The sequence below is a fragment of the Bidens hawaiensis genome, unplaced genomic scaffold, assembly GCF_021521415.1.
Source record: "Bidens hawaiensis isolate Kalapana, Puna unplaced genomic scaffold, B.hawaiensis_p1.1 tig00008636_1, whole genome shotgun sequence".
In the NCBI taxonomy this organism is placed as follows: domain Eukaryota; kingdom Viridiplantae; phylum Streptophyta; class Magnoliopsida; order Asterales; family Asteraceae; genus Bidens; species Bidens hawaiensis.
In genome coordinates this window covers 451,944-471,755 of record NW_027491624.1, presented here as the reverse complement: position 1 = coordinate 471,755, position 19,812 = coordinate 451,944, and the positions used below count along the sequence as shown (strand labels likewise).

Below are 19,812 nucleotides of genomic sequence, written 5' to 3'. Positions count from 1 at the left end.
ACGTGTAATGCATTTGAATATTATGTACGTGTTGTTTTATCATTTGATATCAACGATGACCGGCACAGCAACAGCAACGCCCGGGGACGGTTACTAGTTCAATTTATTAGGCAAGCGTGAAACTAAGAAAGATAGATTTGCCTAAGGCACAAGCAAACTGTGCACATGAAAGCCGCCCCCTATCTCTGAAAGGGCCCATCACTTCGTTCGTACCTTCTTGGCTTAGGCTTGCGACTTCGAGCTTTAGAAATAGAGCTCGAACCGATCCGAACTCAAGCTCGTTTACACCCCTAGTTGCAATAGTAAAGAAAAAAAAACCTCAAACATACAATAATAAAAAACTTAATAAGATTATTAATCCGCAAATATAAACACCCCCTTAAAGACTTCACAATATTATTAATTATAAGACAATCAGTCTGAGCCTCAATCAACATCCACTAATAAAAAATAAAGCTCAACAGTAGAATCATCCAAAACTTAAGCTGGTTAAGAAATAGAATAGTGATTCATACTCGGTCTAGTCAGCACTCAAGATGCAACCGCCACGTCATCGCGTCTACCTTCCAACCATGACTTGGCAGCAACTTTCGTGGTCAAAAACCATCCAGCCTTTTCAGGAGCCTCATGAAAAGGAGCATTTAGCTCCTTCAAATGGGCCTCAAGCCCGCCCGCCAGACCCTTATCCAAATACTTGTGTTTCCCATGGCCCGTATTGACCCCGAGCAACAGTGGAAGCTCTTCTCCTTCTTCCAAAGCCTTGGTCAAATCATTTATCCATATATGTAACGCGGTCAATGCTGCCCCTAATGAAAGGCTCTTCAAATGCAAAGACCAATTTGTAGGCGTTTCGACTGTATGTCACTATATATATCAAGATTAATCCCCAAAGCCAACAAGTCATAAGCTTTTTCCAGTTGATCAAGATTTATACATAAATCAATCAAGCAATTGCAATATGCTTTCCTTACATCCAATCCCACTTCACTAATTACTTCTTTAGCTTCATTCTTGAAAGCTTCATCTTCAATGTTGGAATCCATTACAACCTCAATTAAGTTACCAAGCCTTGGGTTAACTTTTTGAACGGATCACCATATCGCGCTTTAGCATACGCACGTATAAGTGCAGCATACGTTGCCCAACCAGGTGTTAACCCACTACTCAAAATTTGCTGATAAATCGACTTCACCTGCCACGGTCTTTTAGCCCGTCCCATAGCATCCAACAAAGTATTGTAACAAACTAAGTTCGGTTTAACACCAAGAGCCTTCATTTCTTCAAAAACCGTCAAACACCCGTCAAAATTCCCACTCGTCCCATAAATTTTAATTATCGTCATAAACGTCACCGCATCAAGCCGCCATTTTTCCGTTCTCGAACGGTCATACAACCTCAACGCCATGTCAAAATTCCCGACTCTCCCGTAACAATAAATCATCACCGCGTAAGTCACATCATCCGGCTGAACACCAAAAACGAGCATCTTCTCAAACCACTCCACCGCCTTACCGGGCAAAGACCACAATCCTCGCAGTTATCGGGTTGGACATATGATTAAGAATGATAACACCATCTTGCTCAACCAACCTACCACCTAAATTACTATCCAGCACACTAAAAACATCTTCTTGAACTGGTAAACAAGAATTCAAGGCTTCCGCTACATGGGTAAGATTAGTGTACCTGGAATCGTAAGACTTTTGCTTAAAGATTGAAGCTTTGGGGCTATTGGGGTTAACCCAGATGTAATTTTTCTTTTTAGAAGTCTGAGGGTCTGATAAATTGTGGGTTACTTCTGAAACTGAATCTTGTTGTGAAATTTGGGTGATTCGGAGTTAAGGGGCTGTTCTGGATTGAAGGAGGATTGGGTGAGTGGAGTGGAAGGTGAAGAACAGAAGCCGTATGTGTAAGCCATTTTCACAAACCTTATCGAGTATTATTTGGTCGACACAGACAGAAGTGTATAATTGACAGGGTTTAGCCTCCTAAATAGCCCATTTGTAAGACAGAAATCTCAAATGGTCTAAAAATATTGAAATAATTCTATAAATGTCTATCCAAAACTATCGGAAAAGATAAGTTTTGAACCAAATCTGGCAGGTCTCATTTAAGCCAACAAAAACCGGTCACGTGTTCCAAATTTGTTGGCTCAGACAACTTTTGAACAAAACCCGTTGATGTAAAACAAAATGTACATCTTTTAGCATCGAATTAACCCCATACTTATTGGAAACTTCATGCAAATTCGTTGTATTTGGTACTTATTTGTGTTGTTTGCGAATTTGCAGGTTCGGGCGCCCGCCCGAAAAATAAACGACGAGAAGATGGTGTTTCAAGACAAAAAATTGATTGTCTAGGTAGTGCACAACCTCAAGGGTGGGGACGGTGGAAAATTAAAAATTTTTATTGTCTTTTAGGTAGGTCGACGGTGCACGAAAACCGAAGTTGTTAACTGTTAATTACTGTTGTTAGTGCACAAATTATAGGTCTTTGGTCATGGTCTGTTTTGAGCTTCTCGAAAGTTTTCTCATCAAATGTTTTTCAAAAGAAAAAATTAAAATGAGATCGTTTAGACGGAGATAACAAGTCAAGGGGACATGTACACATGTTTCATATCAGCAGCCCATTTCCTCCCATGTGTGCGTGAGTTAGCCATATTTAATACACATATTATTATATACATGAATACACATGTCATATGAGTGTAACCAGTATGTTCATGATATCTAGAACTTGTTTGTCATTTGTATGTCGAGATCTTAATACTACCACTTGTATGGAGAACTATAATTGTAGAAACCCCACACATTAAGGCTTTACTTAAATAAAACTCCTTACCCTATATTATCCCTTAGGAGCCCATCTTGAGCCAATTTCCCTTTCGTTTATTTGAACCCTACATTACTAGCCATGTTAGCCTAAGCCTTTTATTTTAACCATGTTTAATGAAATCTGGTACGTTACGTTAGGATAGTTTACATTCAATTTGTAGAACATATTACACAATGTACATATGTCTCAGTTATCTTGTATTTGTTATGCATCATATTGCTTGTCAAAAAAAAAAGAAGAAGAAAAGAAAAAAAAAGTTAAAAAATCAGAAAAACTCAAAAAGAGTCAATATTTGTTATAAATAGCAGTTAGTTCATTAGTTTTGATTGTTTGTTTAGATTGAATCAATTGGATTTCATCCACCATAAGTTACTAAATAATTCATATTCCACACCCGAGTCATAGCCACAGCAAAACCTTCAGTCCTCGTCATTATGCAACCAATGGTTAATGGGTGGAGATATGACTGGCTTACAAGCTTATTACTTTGTGTTCATACTTGGTATTGAGGGCAGAGAGATGCTAGCACATTTTATGTTGGTCCAGATATTAAACCGAGAGGAGTGATATATTTGTGAGGGGTGTGATCATGTGTGCCTTAACTGGAATCAAAGAAACTTGTTTGAGCGGATCCTATTGTTTTAACGCATCACAAAATGTATTTGTTGGGCTGTCAATCTAGAAAGTGTAAGCCTTGGAAATCAAGCATGACCATGAACCTTACTAACATTAACGAAGTTAATTGATGTATCTATGATAGAGGCGGATGTGTTGCATAAGAGTTTGCTTGAGGACAGGCAAATAATAAGTAAGAGGATGTGATGGGTTTGTGTATTACTCGTATTTATCATAGTTAATTACCTATTTCTAGTCTTGATATACATTTAATGTTGTTAGAAGTATATTGCTTTTTAGTATTATTTGTTTTAGTATTTAATTAATAAAACTAAGAAAAATGTTTCGCAAGGAAACAATATTATTAAATGACATCCAATTTAAATCAAATTTTGTTTGTTGCCTTTGAATGCATTTATGTTAATTTGATTTAATGAATGGAAGACGGAAACAAAGGACCAGATACGGTAGAGAGGGGTTTGACTCCAACTATCTTATGAGAGTTTTGGATGCTAAATAATTTAGGGGATGGTTAACAAGGAAAACGGAAGAGTATTGACTCCAAACAATTATTTCTTTAACTCCACATTATTTTAGGAGTTTTTCTTTTGTCCCTAGTTAATAAAAAGGGTGGAGGACTCCAATTATAAAATGACATTATTAGGCACGGGCGAAAAGTAGACGACATCAGGGAAGGAAGAACAATTATTTTTTGGGGGGGAACATTCAACACCATTAGAGGTCATCACTTGACATCCAATTGAAGATAAGATTGTAAAAGAAAACTGAAGGTGGTCTCCACAACCATGAGGCTAATCCATCCGTAATCATTCCTGGGTGTAGAGTTCTGTAATTTTTAGGATTTCTCACATCTACGAATTAAGATAATATTTTATGTAATTGTTTGGTTTGAACACGAATTGTGTGACTTCTCATTATTATGAACATATGTTGTTAGGTATTTCTTTCACCACTGACCTCATAAGATGATAATTGCTAGTGTCCATGATGTGTGCGAGGGTTAATTAATGTTCTTAATATATATTGAATATACCTATCCAAGATTCTTTGTGTGAGATTTTCTTGCACCATTTGCCTAGGATAGACGAGCATTGATACTTTTTGTTGGGAAATTATTTATTGAACCTAAATAACCATGGTGATTGCATGAACTCGTTTTTATAGTGTGTAACCCTAATGCTTATAGAACTTGAAACCCAGGTGTGATTTGTTTCATAATCATTGCTTACAACTCAATTATATTTCTTAAAAATCGTTACTTGTTTTCATTAAAACTTAAAAATAATTATTTCAAATCCAATCATATTTATTCTGTACGATTACCTAAAAAACTTCATAATTATTAATCAAATAAATTTAGATCACCGACACAAACTCTTCGTGGTTTGACACCTTTCTTACCCTAACTAGTTTAAGATGATTAGGAGCACAATTCCTTTTTATCTTTGACTGGTCTGATGAAGACCGATTATCAACCCGCAGTGGTAGACTTGAAATTAATCTTACAACATCCATAGTCCGAATCTGTATAAGCAGTAAGCTCGAAACTATCGTCCTTGGGGTACCACATCCCGATGTCAGGATATAACAAATGAAGTGTTTAGTGAATGTACTTAACGAATGAGTGAAATGAACAGATGAACGAATGGATATAGCGAATGAGTAACGAATGGTGAATGGATTTAATGAAATCTGGTAATGAATGGGTTAGAAAATAACGAATGAGCTGTTAGAACAGTTGTAACAAACTTACAACTGCTTAGTGAATGAACTCATGTTTGATAGCGTATGAACTCACCAAAGCTCAAGAAATTTGCGAATGAACTCATATCCTCAAGTTCAAAACCCAATAACCTTACCAAGCACAAACCACGCCAAATCAAATCAACAATTCACTCGAAACCAAACCACAAACACTCTGAATCACAATCTGTGCACGACCAACCACAAATAAGTCAATAACTCATATAATTTTGACTAATTAAAATCAAAACCAAAGTTCAAAATACTGTATACTCCCGTTCAAATCCAAATCCAAATCAAACCAAATTGATCATAACAGTCCAATTCAATCAATCCATACCTAATTCCAATTGATTCGCACAATCCTTGATTCAATTAGACTTTAGTTACTAATCAGTTAACAAATTGATCAATCAAAACATCCAGAAAGCTCTAATATCACTTGAGAGACCACGATGTTCATCATGATTCGTATATTGAAGGATCTAGTCTTATGATTTGATCGATTATCAACGATTAGGGTTATGGTGTGTGTTTGTGCATGTATTGAGAGAACAACCGGGCAGAGTAACGAGCGGGATTAAACAAAATAATCAGATTGTTAATTATAATAAGGTTACAGGGGTATATATAGATGACGACTCATTCTCTAAACAGACTTAGCGAATGAGTCACATTCGCTAGACATTCCCCTAGCGAATGGCCTGATATATTAACATCTCATGCGCTAACCTCCTATAGTGTATGAGGAACCAAAACTGTTCATTAGCTAACATCGCTTAGTGAATGAACTTAGATTATTGTCAAAACTAGTCCTCAGACTATTATAAATTACTAAACTAAACACAAAGAACGAGACGACAATAGATGTATTAACAAACACTGACTTTCTTGATCAAAACCCGAAGATGGAAGGCCCAAGAATCTCAATAGTTGAGCGAAAGCTATGGTACCAATTGTAGGTCTCGTTATGGATCTAATAACTAATCTCAGATAAAACCGTAGACTTGGTGAGCGAAAAATCACCAAGAATATTCGGATCTCGGGTCAAGAAACACATAACACACTATAGAGAGAGAAATTAGGAGAAGAAAAGAATTGTTATTTCCAAAAGCTTACCTAGAATATGGAGTACATGTGTATTTATACCCATATCTAGGTTATTACATAATGGGTCACTTCGGCCGGCCCATCAAGACAATAACATTGTCTATGGCCTCATGCCCAGTTACAACCAAAGCTAAACATAAACATATGAATAAAACATATTACAAAAGCAATCTAATACAAAAACCTAACAATATATCAAACGGGACCAACAATTTATAGGTTTCGCATGAGAGTTACTAATTTACACTAGCCCCTACCTAGTTATTGTGTTATCATAGTTTTTGCATTTCTTAGTTTACATATGGCATTTGCAAAAACTTCATAAATGCGAAAACTATAATTACATGCTATCTTGATCCAAGTGAAAATTATATCATAATGCAAAAACTGTGCTCCTCTGCGAAAACCATTCTCAAAGCAAGAACTAGGTCATTAAACGAAAATCATGCAAAGCGAAAACTACCTGCTGTTAATCATCAAATTGACGTCCAGATTTGATTTTTGATATTTCTCGATCTAATGCCTGTAATGATTTAAGTTGGAGAGTTTAAAGATCCCTAGGTTCCGATTAGCAACACTTGAGTCCTCATGCAAGTATTTTAGCAAAAAACAAGCTTTAAACAAGTTTGTTACCTTTAAATAAGCTCGACTCTTTCTCGACCAATTTGAGGATGTTGGAGTTTATTGCTGTCGATTTCCACCAGCCAATCTTCATGAATGTGATTTCCTACATGATGGTGTGCTCAAATACCAAATCCAAGCCCAAAATGTTAACCCGACCAGCCTCTCTTTCTCTCCTAAGGTTTCTTGAAAGATAAGTTGAATGGAATGAGGGAGGGTGGTTGTAAATTGTAGGGTTTATTCCTTTTTCACATAATCACCTCTTGTGCCCCTTGTGTTTTTATATTTGCTTAATCCATAACCGAACTCATAAACCCGTTAAACGAATAACCCATTACAAGAATATAAATAGTCATAATAATTAGAATCCGTTTGATTATTAGAAACTTTGGGGTGTTAGATGGATGGTTACTCATGTTGTGCCCACTTTTATAGATGCTGACTCATGGTTCACTTGGTTTTATCTAGCTACTTAAAGTAAAATCAGATTTTATAATGTTTTGGTGACCTTTTTACCCTTTGTGACTACACAATTTGAATGCAAGCTGAGATTTTTCGAAGTGATGGTAGAACGAAGTTCACTAACAATCATGTTCAACATGGCATCCATAATCGTCTTTCAAGTTTATTGTTGCTATTTATTTAGTTTGTTTATTTATGGTTTTTATTACAATGAAAAATCAAACTTTTGTTGATGGACTTTGATCAAAGGTAGAAAGAAAACGGAGGCTTTCTTAGCATGCAGTTTAAAGTCCATTTCAACTCTAGCGTATGGCCCATCTCTTGCCCTCTCGTCAAGGGAAACCCAACAACTTGCCAAAAGACAAAAGTCTCAAAATATGAGAAATATTTAGTAAACTCATTTCTATCATTCTTACTTTTTTCTAACACTTGCTACATACAATATCTTATTTAGATTAAGGGTATCATAATATTTACTCGGGTGTATTAAAACGAAGAAGAAAAATGATTTTCCACTAATTTTGCTTTTCATTAAGAAAATTGATGGGTATTCCGGGATACCTCTGCTTGTCTGCTGCATCCTCCACTGATCATGTCTATACGTCAAGATTCAAGTAAAAAGAAACGTAAAATCCGTGAGAAGACACTGTACAATAAGATCAGAATCCCTAATGTACATCAAATTAAAGTTGGGAGAATAATATTGGGATGCAACAACAATTTAAGAAGTGTATTTTTAGAAATGTGTTGATTGGTAGGGGTTACGAAAGTGACATTCTGATCATGAAGACTGGTTGCAATCTCTCTATGAACCGACCTAATCATTAAGTTAGTGAGTGGGCTACACCTTTTGTAGGTGTGGGTGTCTAATTTGAGTATGGCACTCCAACCCTAGAGAGTTTTGCAACAATCACTAAGCACATTGGCGTGCTAAAGTAACCATGGCCTTCTATTAAAAAAAATTAATGCTACAAGAATATTGCGGATGTGACAACTAATATGAAAAGGGTTACTATAGAAAGTTGAATATGAAAAGTGGAGGTCCTCTTTGATTGGTAGGGGTTACAAAAGTGACATTCATAAAAAATCGTCTTTCTAAAGTTGCCTAGGAATCGTGCATCATGTTTAACCTATTTGGACTCAAATATGTGCTTTATTGTCATGTGGCTGTGCTTGGGAATTTAGGTGAGCACAAAAATTCATGTTTTATGCATTATTTACCAACTATTATCATATTTTAGGGCATGATGATTTTATCTTTTATATATATTTGATGAAGCTTTAATTTTATTCTTTTTATCACATGAAGAATGATAGAGATTGACATCGATAACAAAAGATAATTGTGAGAAGAAGGTTAGAAATTATCCCTAAGTTTAGGAGATAATATAAGAACAGGTAAATAATGATTTCGGTCCTAATAGGTTTTTGTTTTTTGAGATATAGCATCAGCAAGAGAGCTTTTGGACGTCTTTCAGAATGTGACATCAAGTTGGGGGGTGGGGGGGGGGGGGTGAGTGAAACAATTTTTGCCGTGGTAGAGTCTTTATAGCATCCGTTGAAGATACTCTTATGTGCAGACTATATATAGTGAGTTGTGACTTGTGAGCCCCATTAGGGTTAGATTTATGCAGTCATCACCCATTAAGCTTTATTGCCTATAGCCCACTCACTCAATTTTTTATTCAATATAGAAGCGATTCAGTTAAGATCTAATTCATATTAAAACTCACAATATGCAAGAGAAAAAAGGAGAGATACAAACTAGTTAAAACCGCATATTCATAAAGCAGAAATGGATGTACAAAAAATATTGCAATTTCTGGCCACAAATTAAAGGTATCCTAACCGGCCCATGTATATTTTAGCATTTTATACTCATAGTGCTCTTTATCCTTGTCTTCTTTTTCTATAAACAAAAAGAGAAAAACTGCCAGCACTCAGTCACTAGTGTTGGTCTGTTAGATTTAGGCGTGCGAGTTGTCATCTTCATTGTACCTTGACACTGATAGAGTTAGGCATATCAGTAGGACGGTTCCAATGCTTGACCTGTCAAATATAATCACAAAAAGCACGTATAAATTTTATTACTGAAAAGATGTTCAAAGTTTAAATTTTATTACACAAAAATAATCAATTTTACTTCTTTGTTTGAAAATTGAAAGAAAATAGATCTTAATAATTCAAACTACGAAGTGTTGCTCAACAATCAATTCTGCATTTTCATTAACGAATAAATAACTCCATGTGCCACTTATCACCCATCAGTCAAGGCACTAACAAAGTTACTTATTAGTGAGAGTGATAATGTCTTTATCAGCAAAAGCGAAAGTGATGAATGCTATTAGTCACATTATCAGTATGGATTATTATATTAGCTATTGCCTAATAGTTTGAAATATTAAAATGTAAATTGGCTTGAAGATATGAGTAAAACACTATGCATGTAGAATTAGCGTGTCTCTATGAACCAAAATGAAAATTAGTAGTGTCTTTAGTCATATCGTTAGCATGAATTATTAGGTTTGAAATATTAAAATCCAAATTGCCTTGAAAATATAAGTAAAAAGGTACGTAGAATGAGCTAACTTTTTATACTGATCAAAAATTGAATATTGTACTTACAAGGTGGCAAAGAAAATGAGAATTCTTCTGGGGTTAATTATGGATGATTGCTTAAAACTTCTTGATCTCTTCCAAAAAGCACTGCTTTTGGTTGGTGGTCCGGGGGGAGCTTTGGTTGGGGCCACTGAGGTGGCGGTGGTTGGCGTGGTGCCACCGGTCATGATGGCAATTTGATGGTGGACTTGTGGGCTGTTGATGTGGTTGGCGGTGTGATCCAACAACATCAACTTTTCTGGCATGGTTCCCGCCATCAAAAAAGCTGGCCATTGTAAAATAAAAATTGTATTTAGAAACAAAAAGTAATTACAGTGTTCTTTTATCTCAACTATATAAACTAAACTTTTACAATCATAGTTATTCGTAAAGGCGGTTATAATTAATCTTTTTATGACGTTAATTAGCTAGTAATTACAAAAAAAATCCAGTTCAATTTACGTAAACTTTATTTCAAAAGTAAACATGTGTTCATTTCATACTAAGTATTATTTACTTTCTAATAGTTATACAATCAATCTATGTACATTTTGCTCATGCATTTTGTCGTAATTGTGGACTTCCTTTCAAATATGAACTTTGCCTTCTTTTTCCTTTCAATTTCTTAATATAATACCCGATATATTAACCCATGTGCAATTACTTTACTATTCTATTCATGACTTGACATAATTAAAATATGGTGACCTGATTCAACCACTTAGAAGAAAACCCACAACTATAAACCCCCCTGACTAAACATAGAACAAAATGTTCTAGCCGAGTCTCAAACACACGACCCCAGACCAGAAAAGTCCGGTTCATATTAATTTCATAATATAAGCCCGATAGATTAACCCACATGTAAAATTATTTTACTTTTCTTTTCATGGTCATGATCAAAACAAGATGACCTGTTCCGTCCACTCAGATGAAACCCATAATTGAAAAGTCCCCTGACTTAATGTGAGACTCAAACCACAACCTCACATAAGAAATTTAATTCATATTAATTTCATAATATAATCTTAATACACTAACCCACGTGTAAAATTATTTTACTACTCTTTTCATGGCTAGCTTGAACCATTCTCTTTGGTCAAACAAAATTTTCGGATTCGATAAGTCTTTATCAAATTCCTTTGGTCAAACAAAATTTTCTTGTTAGTTTTGGAACGTGATGAAACTCGAAAGATAAGCCAAATTGCTAGTCAATAAACGTGCCTCGTTATTATTAATTAACGACAAAGCAAAATATAATTAATTATATAATAACGATAATAATTAAAAAGATATTCTTGAAGAACCTTTAGGTGAATGGATAGTATCTCCATCGCCGTCATGCATTGCATAATTCGATATCATCTTCTTATCACTTCCTTTTCTTGATGGACTCCTCTGCAATTAGAAAATATCCACATGTTGAGTAAACAATAAGTAAAACCATTTGAAAAAAGATTTTTTTTATTAACGTGTTATCTACTTTAAATTAAGTCTGAAGTTATTTAAAGAAAAAGTAAATATGGTATTTGAAGGATTTGGTTAACTTGTGTACTACTCTAAAAGTCGTCTTTAATGATATATATCTTTGTTATAAGTTTCATCTAAAACAAATATTTTAAATGAAAACTAGTGTAATTGAATAACTTTTTTAAACTTCAAAACATAATCAGAAATATTATAATAGGGTGATAGGGTGATGTCTATTGGTAAAGACAAATAACTTAAAGAATTTTGTTATTAAAAAAATATCAGATATATTAAAAACACGTAGGAGACATAACACCATCAAAGAACCTAACACACACCTAATCAAGGACTTTGAATAGGGTACACATTAGAAAATAATAATCTTTGTGGTGTTCTTGGTAGTCAGGTAGTTAATTGGTTGTTGACTTGTTTCATTGTTATTTTAGGTTTTCTCAGTTTTAAAATATTATTATATTAAGTAACAATCAAAATCTTCTTAAATTTTTATCAAAATACTAAACCTTGGATTTTGGAAGAAAGACCTACCTTGATTGCAAAAACAGCAAAGTTCAAATAAAGATGACTTAAACACAACCCTTTCCAACAATTTTGGTAAAAACACAAATTGTATCTTCTTAGACATGGTTGCAATAATTGAGCCTAGCACCAAGTACTCGACCAGTAATCCCCGAGTACTCCTGTCTAGGTCGATTACTCGAAGAGTAATTCCTGAGTACTTCTAACTCGCGCTTAACGACTTCTACAACCATGTTATTAGATAACTAGATAAGAACCCAAATGACTTACAATAATTCTTGAACTAAGGATGAGATCTTTGTGGCTGAGATGGGAGAAAGGTTCCATATCCACTGTGAAGCTATCAGCTTTCATATTTCTTAATAATTCTCCTTGCATGAATTTATTTTTGTAGAATCTAAGAATCCCAGAATTTAGCTGACCAGGTAAGTAAGCAAGCACAAAGAGATTATATGTGACACAAGAACTCGATGATAACGAATATGAAGGAAGAAAGTGTTGGTGGTGATATATAGAAAGTGAAATAGGGCGGTCATAGAATACAAGGTTTTTAATATATAGTGGAGGAACAGAAGGCCCAATTCACAAGTTATGATGAGGATGGGTTTGGGTGGTTTGAGTATTTTTAATAGATTTATTTTTTTTGGGTCGAATTTATAAAGTATGGGGGCTAGTTTTATGGAGAGAGTTACAAGAAAATATTGACCATTTCTATTCTATAGGTACCATATTATTTTAATTTGCTTTTTTATATAATTGGTTGCTCAAAGAGGAAAGATATATATAGCACGCGCGTGATATGACAATTCTATAACGAAAATATAGATATCGTACCGATTTCGAAAATCCTGATCTCGAAATTCGGAAATAGTTGGTATCGGTACCTGTACCGAAATGTTCGGTTCGGTACCGGTATCGGTTCGGTACTGGTATTGTACCGATACCGAAAAGTCAAAACTTGGTACCGAATTCGGTACCGGTACCAATCGGTACCCGTACCAAAAACGTTCATCCCTATATAGCAGTTTGTGTTTTGTAACAAGCATACTAGCAAGAAGATGTGAAGGGAATTAGGGAGAGTAAGTTTATATTATTAATTAGTGTCTCATACAATGAAACACCAATAGACATGTAATAATCATTAAATGATTGGGATATAAATTCACCAACTTTATCCAATCGATTTTTCTTAATGGGGTGATTTGGAAAATATGCTCTTAGCCTTATCAACTGGGCAAGTAGTCGTGCAAATGGCATATTACGACTTGATAGTAAGCACACATGTGACCATTTAATTGATGCATCAATTAGAACCATAGAATATCTAAATGATCCACTAGAAGGGTGTATGGGCCCACATATATCCCCATGTATTCTTTCCAATAAAGTAAGGGGGTGTTTGGTAGAGGGATTTGATTAGGGATAAATGGAATTAGAAATATTTCTTTTGTTTGTTTTCCACTTTTCATTTCTATTTCTCTTTCTATTTCTCTAAAACTAGAGAATTCCATTTCTCTTTAAAACAAAAGGAAATCCATTTCTCAGCAGCCTCCTCATAGCATGTCACCACCTCGTCTCCGGCCACCACCTCGTCTCCGGCCGCCACCTCGTCTCCAAGTCTGCAACCGCCACCTCGTCTCCAAGTCTGCAACCACCACCCCGTCTCCGCTGTTCGCAGTGGTGAACACAGAGATGGTAACCGGTTGTAGGTTGCAGGTGGTACGGGTGAACGGAGATTAGGGTTTCAAGTGGTGGTTCGTGGTAGGTTAGGGTTTTCAGATGGTCGGGTGATTGTGGTCGCAGGTGGGTGACAGTGGTGGTGGAAATCGGCGGTGGTCGCAGGTGGCTTCTGATTATCATCATCATCATCGCCACCACAACCACCACCACAAAATCTCCAAAGAGGCAGTGATGACAGATCTGAGCCTCCTTTTTCTATATCTTATGTTCCAAAAATTTGAATCTTTTTAATTTCTTGTGTACTGTGGTTGAAGAAGGGGATTTGGTGGCAGCAGCCGGTGGTGGTGGGCTGTGGTTGAAGAAAGGGCTGTGGTGTGGGGCTGTGGTGGTGGGGCTGGTGGTGGTGGGGCTGTGGTGGTGGGGCTGTGGTGGTGGGGCTGCGGTGTTGAGTGGTGTCAAGTTGGGTGGAGGTGGGGTTGGGTATGGTAGAGTTCTCTGTTTATTTTCTCGTGTACCAAACAAGAGAAATGATTCTCATTCTCCATACCAATTCTCTTTCTCTACAATTCCATTTCCATTTCTATTTTCTCTCCTTTTCCATTCTCTGTACCAAACACCCCCTAAGGGATTCAGTCCCCACCTTAATTGGTGATGGATGAGTAATCAACTTCCCTTTTGAGCATGCAACACATGTAATGTCCTTAGTCTGAAGAACCATTTGGTTCTTTAAAGAATGCCCACATGAATCTTCTGTAATTTTTTGCATAACCGGGATGGCCTAACCAGTCATGCCAAATCATAAAAATTTTCTTTGTCCATAAACTTCTTGTTTATGACCATATTAGATTCAATTGCAATAATTTTAGTGCAATACAAACTGGAGGCAAGTACGGGTAGCTTTTCTAATACATGCTTTTCATCCGATTTCATACTTATGATTTGAAGGTACTCATTATACCCCTCACTTATTGTCTCAACATGATACCTATTTAGACGAATATATTTAAAGCTTATTTGATTTCTTTGAGACAATGGGGAAAATATAGCATTCTTAAATTTAAATTGGGTTCCACCATGTAACACAATATAAGCTTCTCTAATACCCTCAATTAATTTTGTTCTACCAGATATGGTACTAACGTTTGCCTCTTTTTTAACTAAATTAGAAAAATAGTTACTTTTTTTTAGAATTGTATGTGTAGTTGCACTGTCTATTAAATATATATTCACCATTAATAGAGAGTTTAGTTAACCGCTCCATATGCTTCAAAATAAAATAAAATGAATTTGCATAAATAAAACATTTAAGATACTTCATGCATAAAAAGAAATCCCAAAACATAATGTGAAACAAAATCATAATCTCAAACATAAAGTCTGAAAGAAACATCAAGCAAATAACATAACTTAAATTGGCTGGATTAGTAAGAAAATCATCATAATCCAATTTAGTTGCATCATTAGTAAAATCAGCAATATCCATATGAGTTTCTTCATTTAGGTCTTTTTGACCACCTGGATATCAACACTTCCAATATCCATGTGAGTTTCTTTATTAAGGTCTTTTTAACCACCGGGATATCAACACTTCTATCATCATTAGTAAAATCACCAATATCCATGTAAAACTTGTTTTCAACTTTCATAGTAACTTTATTAACGAAAAAGAAAGCCTGATTAATCAAATTAGTAAGCATATTAAATACATAAATATAAATCTCTTTAATCCCAAAATTGTATGAATTACAACATAGATTAGGTTGAGAGATAGAAACAGGTATTAATTTATGTGGCGTACCTTACAATGACTCAAGTCTAAAAGCACCTCGTACGGATAACGTGTTTTCGTAACAAGCCTACTTGCAAGAAGTGAGAAGAGAATTAGAGAGATAATAAGTTTGTATTATTAATTGTTGTCTCACACAATAAAATACCAATAGGTATTTATAAGGGAGAGGGGGGGGGGGGGGCTTAAAGAATAAGCTAATCTATATTTAGTAGTTGATAATCATAATAATAAACACAGTAATATCTATATTCATAATAGTTTGTTTTAATTAATTTACGATACGGTGATAAGTTTAAGTTATCTTAATCTTATCTTTTAAACTTAAGTAAGTTGATATTGGCATTCTACTATACAAAGCTTAAACAATATCTTAAAAATTTTCTAATTACAAGATAAGTCATAAATGCTAAATCTAATCTAATGCTCAAAGTTTATCAACCCGATCAGCCCAAAGAACACAACCAATAAACAGAAGGCGTTGTTCAAGTAAGAAACCTCAAGTCCTAAGAAATAATTAGGGTGAACAATAAGGTCTTTGATTCAGATTTCCTGTTTAGACGAGGGATGAAGTTACACATAATTTCTTCAACTTTTTTTTAGCTAGAATGATATGGTTGATAGACACCAACAATTGGATTAGGCAAGAATGATATCTAAAAATACATGAGGCATCCGACCCTCGATTGCATGAGAAACCAAGGTAAATGAGAGAGAAGTATACTAAGTTGTTAAAACCAAACAACAATGAGATCTGCATATGTGACGAGCGAGCAGCTGTGATACAACCGTGATACCATTATAAATTGGCCTCTTTTGGCCCCGAATCAAACTGATACATTTCTAGAATGGCCTGTTTTGACCCAAACCAAACCGATACCTTTTTAAAATAGCCCATTTTGACCCGAACTAAATCAATACCTTTTTTAAATAGCGTGACCCAAACCGGATCGATATCTTTTTAAAATGACCCCATTTTAAATGAACCGAATTGATACATTTTTATAATGACCCGAACCAAACCGATACCTTTTTAAAAAAATGGCCCGTTTTGACCTGAACCAAACCAACACATTTTTAAAATGGCCCGTTTTGACCCAGACTAAATCTATACCTTTTCAAAATAACACGTTGTGACCCAAACCAAGTCGATAATTTTTTAAAATGACCCATTTTAACAAGTTAAACACAACATATGTATGCCCGTTAATGTGTGAAAAAGCAGCTAAAATTCAAACCTGCAACACAGAAGAATGTTATTTTGTATCAGGTTAGTTTAAACAAAGGAAAAAAATCAAGAAAGAACTGAAGGAGATACCTTGATGGGGCTCAACAAAACGCATACTCGTTATTCTACCAGAACACGCTTCAGAAACTTTCATAAAATTAGTGCGGATGAAACAATCATACCTAAACACCAACCGAAATATAGCATATTCAGGCAACCTGATTGAAATAATTGATAAGCACACTTTGCATCCAAAATTATTTTGTCATCCTTATATCCAACCATACCTTCTTTTATAACAAATCAAAATTTATAAAAACACAAAGAACTGATGGTAAAACTTCATTCAGAAGCTCAACTAAAGCCCATTTGAGTCCATTGTCTCGACTCTTTAAAGAATCAGAGGCATAACATGTAAGTAAAGAGGCCAACCCTGATACAAACTTGGAGTCACCATCACCGGCTACAAAACCAACAACCTGACCAAAGGCTTTGTACAAGGGTGAGTTTAGCTTGCGAATCCAATCTTTTCGAAACCACATCGAGAACACAACCAGATGTTACACATCTGAGTCAATCCGGTGTACCGTCTACCAACTGATCGTATTACCTTTGAACTTGTAGGTCACCGACAATGTGATCTGCGAGCGCGCATTTGTGACACAAAAGTGATGCCATCCAACAAATGCACATAATTCAGGAAACATTACTTATATTCTTTATTAACTATATTCATATTTTTGAATTAATTGGAATCAGTGTCAACAAAAATATAATAATTAAGAAAACCAAATTGATCAAAAGGTATACCTCAGCATCTAGCAAGTAAGTTCAGTTGTTAGAGCAAGTGAAGGAGTCGATCTGGGTAAACAACATCGTCTAGACATTAAAAATTAACTAAATATATCATGTTATTATTTAAAAATATAAACATTAACTATAATAACAGAATGCTAGCCAGATGAATATTAACAACCAATTAAATTAATAATCAGGTATCAATTTAGGTAAAAGAAAACTGTTAAAAGTTCCAATCTTGGCATTCATCTAAGTTCTCTACACAAGAACATAACATACCTCACGCAACAGCCTCTTGATGAACAACTGGGATTTCAGGTTAACGTAGCCTGTTACCTAAATTGAGGAAACTAGATGCACTTGTCATGTGATAATCTTTCAATGATTTCTTGAAATGAATGATGGTTGAGGGTGTAACGGATGGCTTGAATGCTGCCGGATGCCTTCAATGATGTCTTTGCCGGGAGAGATAGTTGCTGCCAAGAGAGTGCATGAGAGATAGATGAAAGATGAAAGGTTGTAATATATATATATATATATATATATATATATATATATATATATATATATATATATATATATATATATATATATATATATATATATATGATTAATAAAAAGACCACACAAGTATTTTTTTTTAAATAATCCCGCTAAAATCTTGGTTAGCATGATTAAGATATTTACAAAATTACATTAAAATAGTTTTACATTTCCTTTATATTTATAATATTTCATTGACACGGATTCATACAAACGGAAGCTAGAAACCCTAGCTTGGTACCTCCCTTTGGTCGATCAAAGGAGAGAAAACCGGTCAAGACTTCCCATTGGCCGAGAGATGTGGATAAACACACACAAGTTTAATTTTTAAACTCCAAAAACTATCCAGCCTTCATTATTCCCAAAGTTTAAATATCCCAACAAAGTTTCAAGATAAAAACAAACTAACACATTTAAATGGAAATACGAAAATAAAATAAATAAAAGATGAGGCAGGCTCGACTTCGGCTGGATAGGACTTCTCGAACTAGCACTACAAGAAATTTAGCTTTTAGCGGCGACATAAGTCGCCGTTATTACCCCCGATTGTCGCCGCTAAAGGTAATAACGGCGACATGTCGCCGCTACCTTGTTGCCGCTGTTTCCTCACCGCTGAAGCTCCAGTTGTCGCCGCTAAAGTGCAGCGCGTCGCCGCTATTGGGTCGCCGGAGACTTTGCCAGAAAATTTGCCAAAGACGGATTTCTTGGTGTTAAACGGAAAAAACACATTATCAATCGTATAAAGCTTTAAAATGACAACACCACACGATTAATTTCTCATTAAATCTGTTCATTTACATAATTTCTAAATAATTTATAAAAAATTTCCATGGTGGTTAACAGTGGCTTGATGATGAAGATGGTGGCTGTGGTTGAAAATCTTGACGGAACTTTTATCTTGAAGGTCTTGGATCTTGAAGGTCTTGAGGGTTTTGAATCTTGAATGTTGTATCTTGAAGATCTTGACGGCGACAAAGGAGTGTCGGTGGTTGTTCGCCGTGGTAGGATACGGCGACGGAAGATTGTCGGAGCTTTCAAAATAAGCCGGTTGCAATGGCGACGGAGGTTCAGCGGTGTCAAAGCTTCAGCTACTTTCAAGGTGGCAAGGCTTCAACGGCAATGGCGGTTGATTGTGTTGTGTTGGTTTGTGTTGAGAAGATGAAGAAGGGATGATGAAGGTTGAGAGGAAATGGGTTGAGAGGTAGGTAAGATAAAGATTGGGTGGGGGGTTTTGTGGCCCTTGGATGATGATTTAATCAATGGACATGAATGAATCTCACTTTATTCACAAGGATTGAGCTATTAGCGACGACACCAATAGTGGCGACTCAAGGCAATAGCGACAACGGTTGTGGCCGTCGCCGCTATTGGTGTCGCCGCTAATAGCTGAATTTCTTGTAGTGTAGGCTCGGCCCATTAGCCACCATTTGTTGTTGATACCAAATCTGGGCCGAGTGGAGGTTGGTTGTAGTGGGCCGGATCCGTATCATCCTCCCCCTCTAAAAAACGACTTGCCCGCGAGTCCGGTAAATCGTCGCCTTCGTAGGGGGACAAATTCGCAACGTTAAATGTGGCTGACACGTTATAGTGGCCCGGCAAGTCAATCTTGTAGGCGTTGTCACTTATACGCTTGAGTACTCGAAAAGGCCCATCTGCACGAGGTTGTAACTTACCAAAACGACCCGGCGGAAATCGATCTTTCCTCAAAAATATCCACACTAGGTCACCCTCGTTGAAAACCACTCGCTTCCGATGTTCGTTGGCT

At 35.8% G+C, this 19,812-nt stretch overlaps 1 protein-coding gene and 1 pseudogene across 1 annotated transcript; both read right to left on the bottom strand.

Moving 5' to 3' along the window:
- Positions 1-450: 450 nt before the first annotated feature.
- Positions 451-1,832, bottom strand: LOC143529683 (uncharacterized; annotated as a pseudogene).
- Positions 1,833-9,218: 7,386 nt separating this feature from the next.
- Positions 9,219-12,714, bottom strand: LOC143529669 (uncharacterized). Its single transcript, XM_077025411.1, has 4 exons — positions 12,283-12,714; positions 11,313-11,403; positions 10,033-10,291; positions 9,219-9,456 (listed from the first exon to the last, which is right to left on the bottom strand). Exons 1-4 carry the CDS (start codon positions 12,388-12,390, stop codon positions 9,375-9,377), a joined length of 540 nt encoding a protein of 179 aa, XP_076881526.1. The 5' UTR covers positions 12,391-12,714; the 3' UTR covers positions 9,219-9,374.
- Between the last annotated feature and the right edge of the window lie 7,098 nt (positions 12,715-19,812).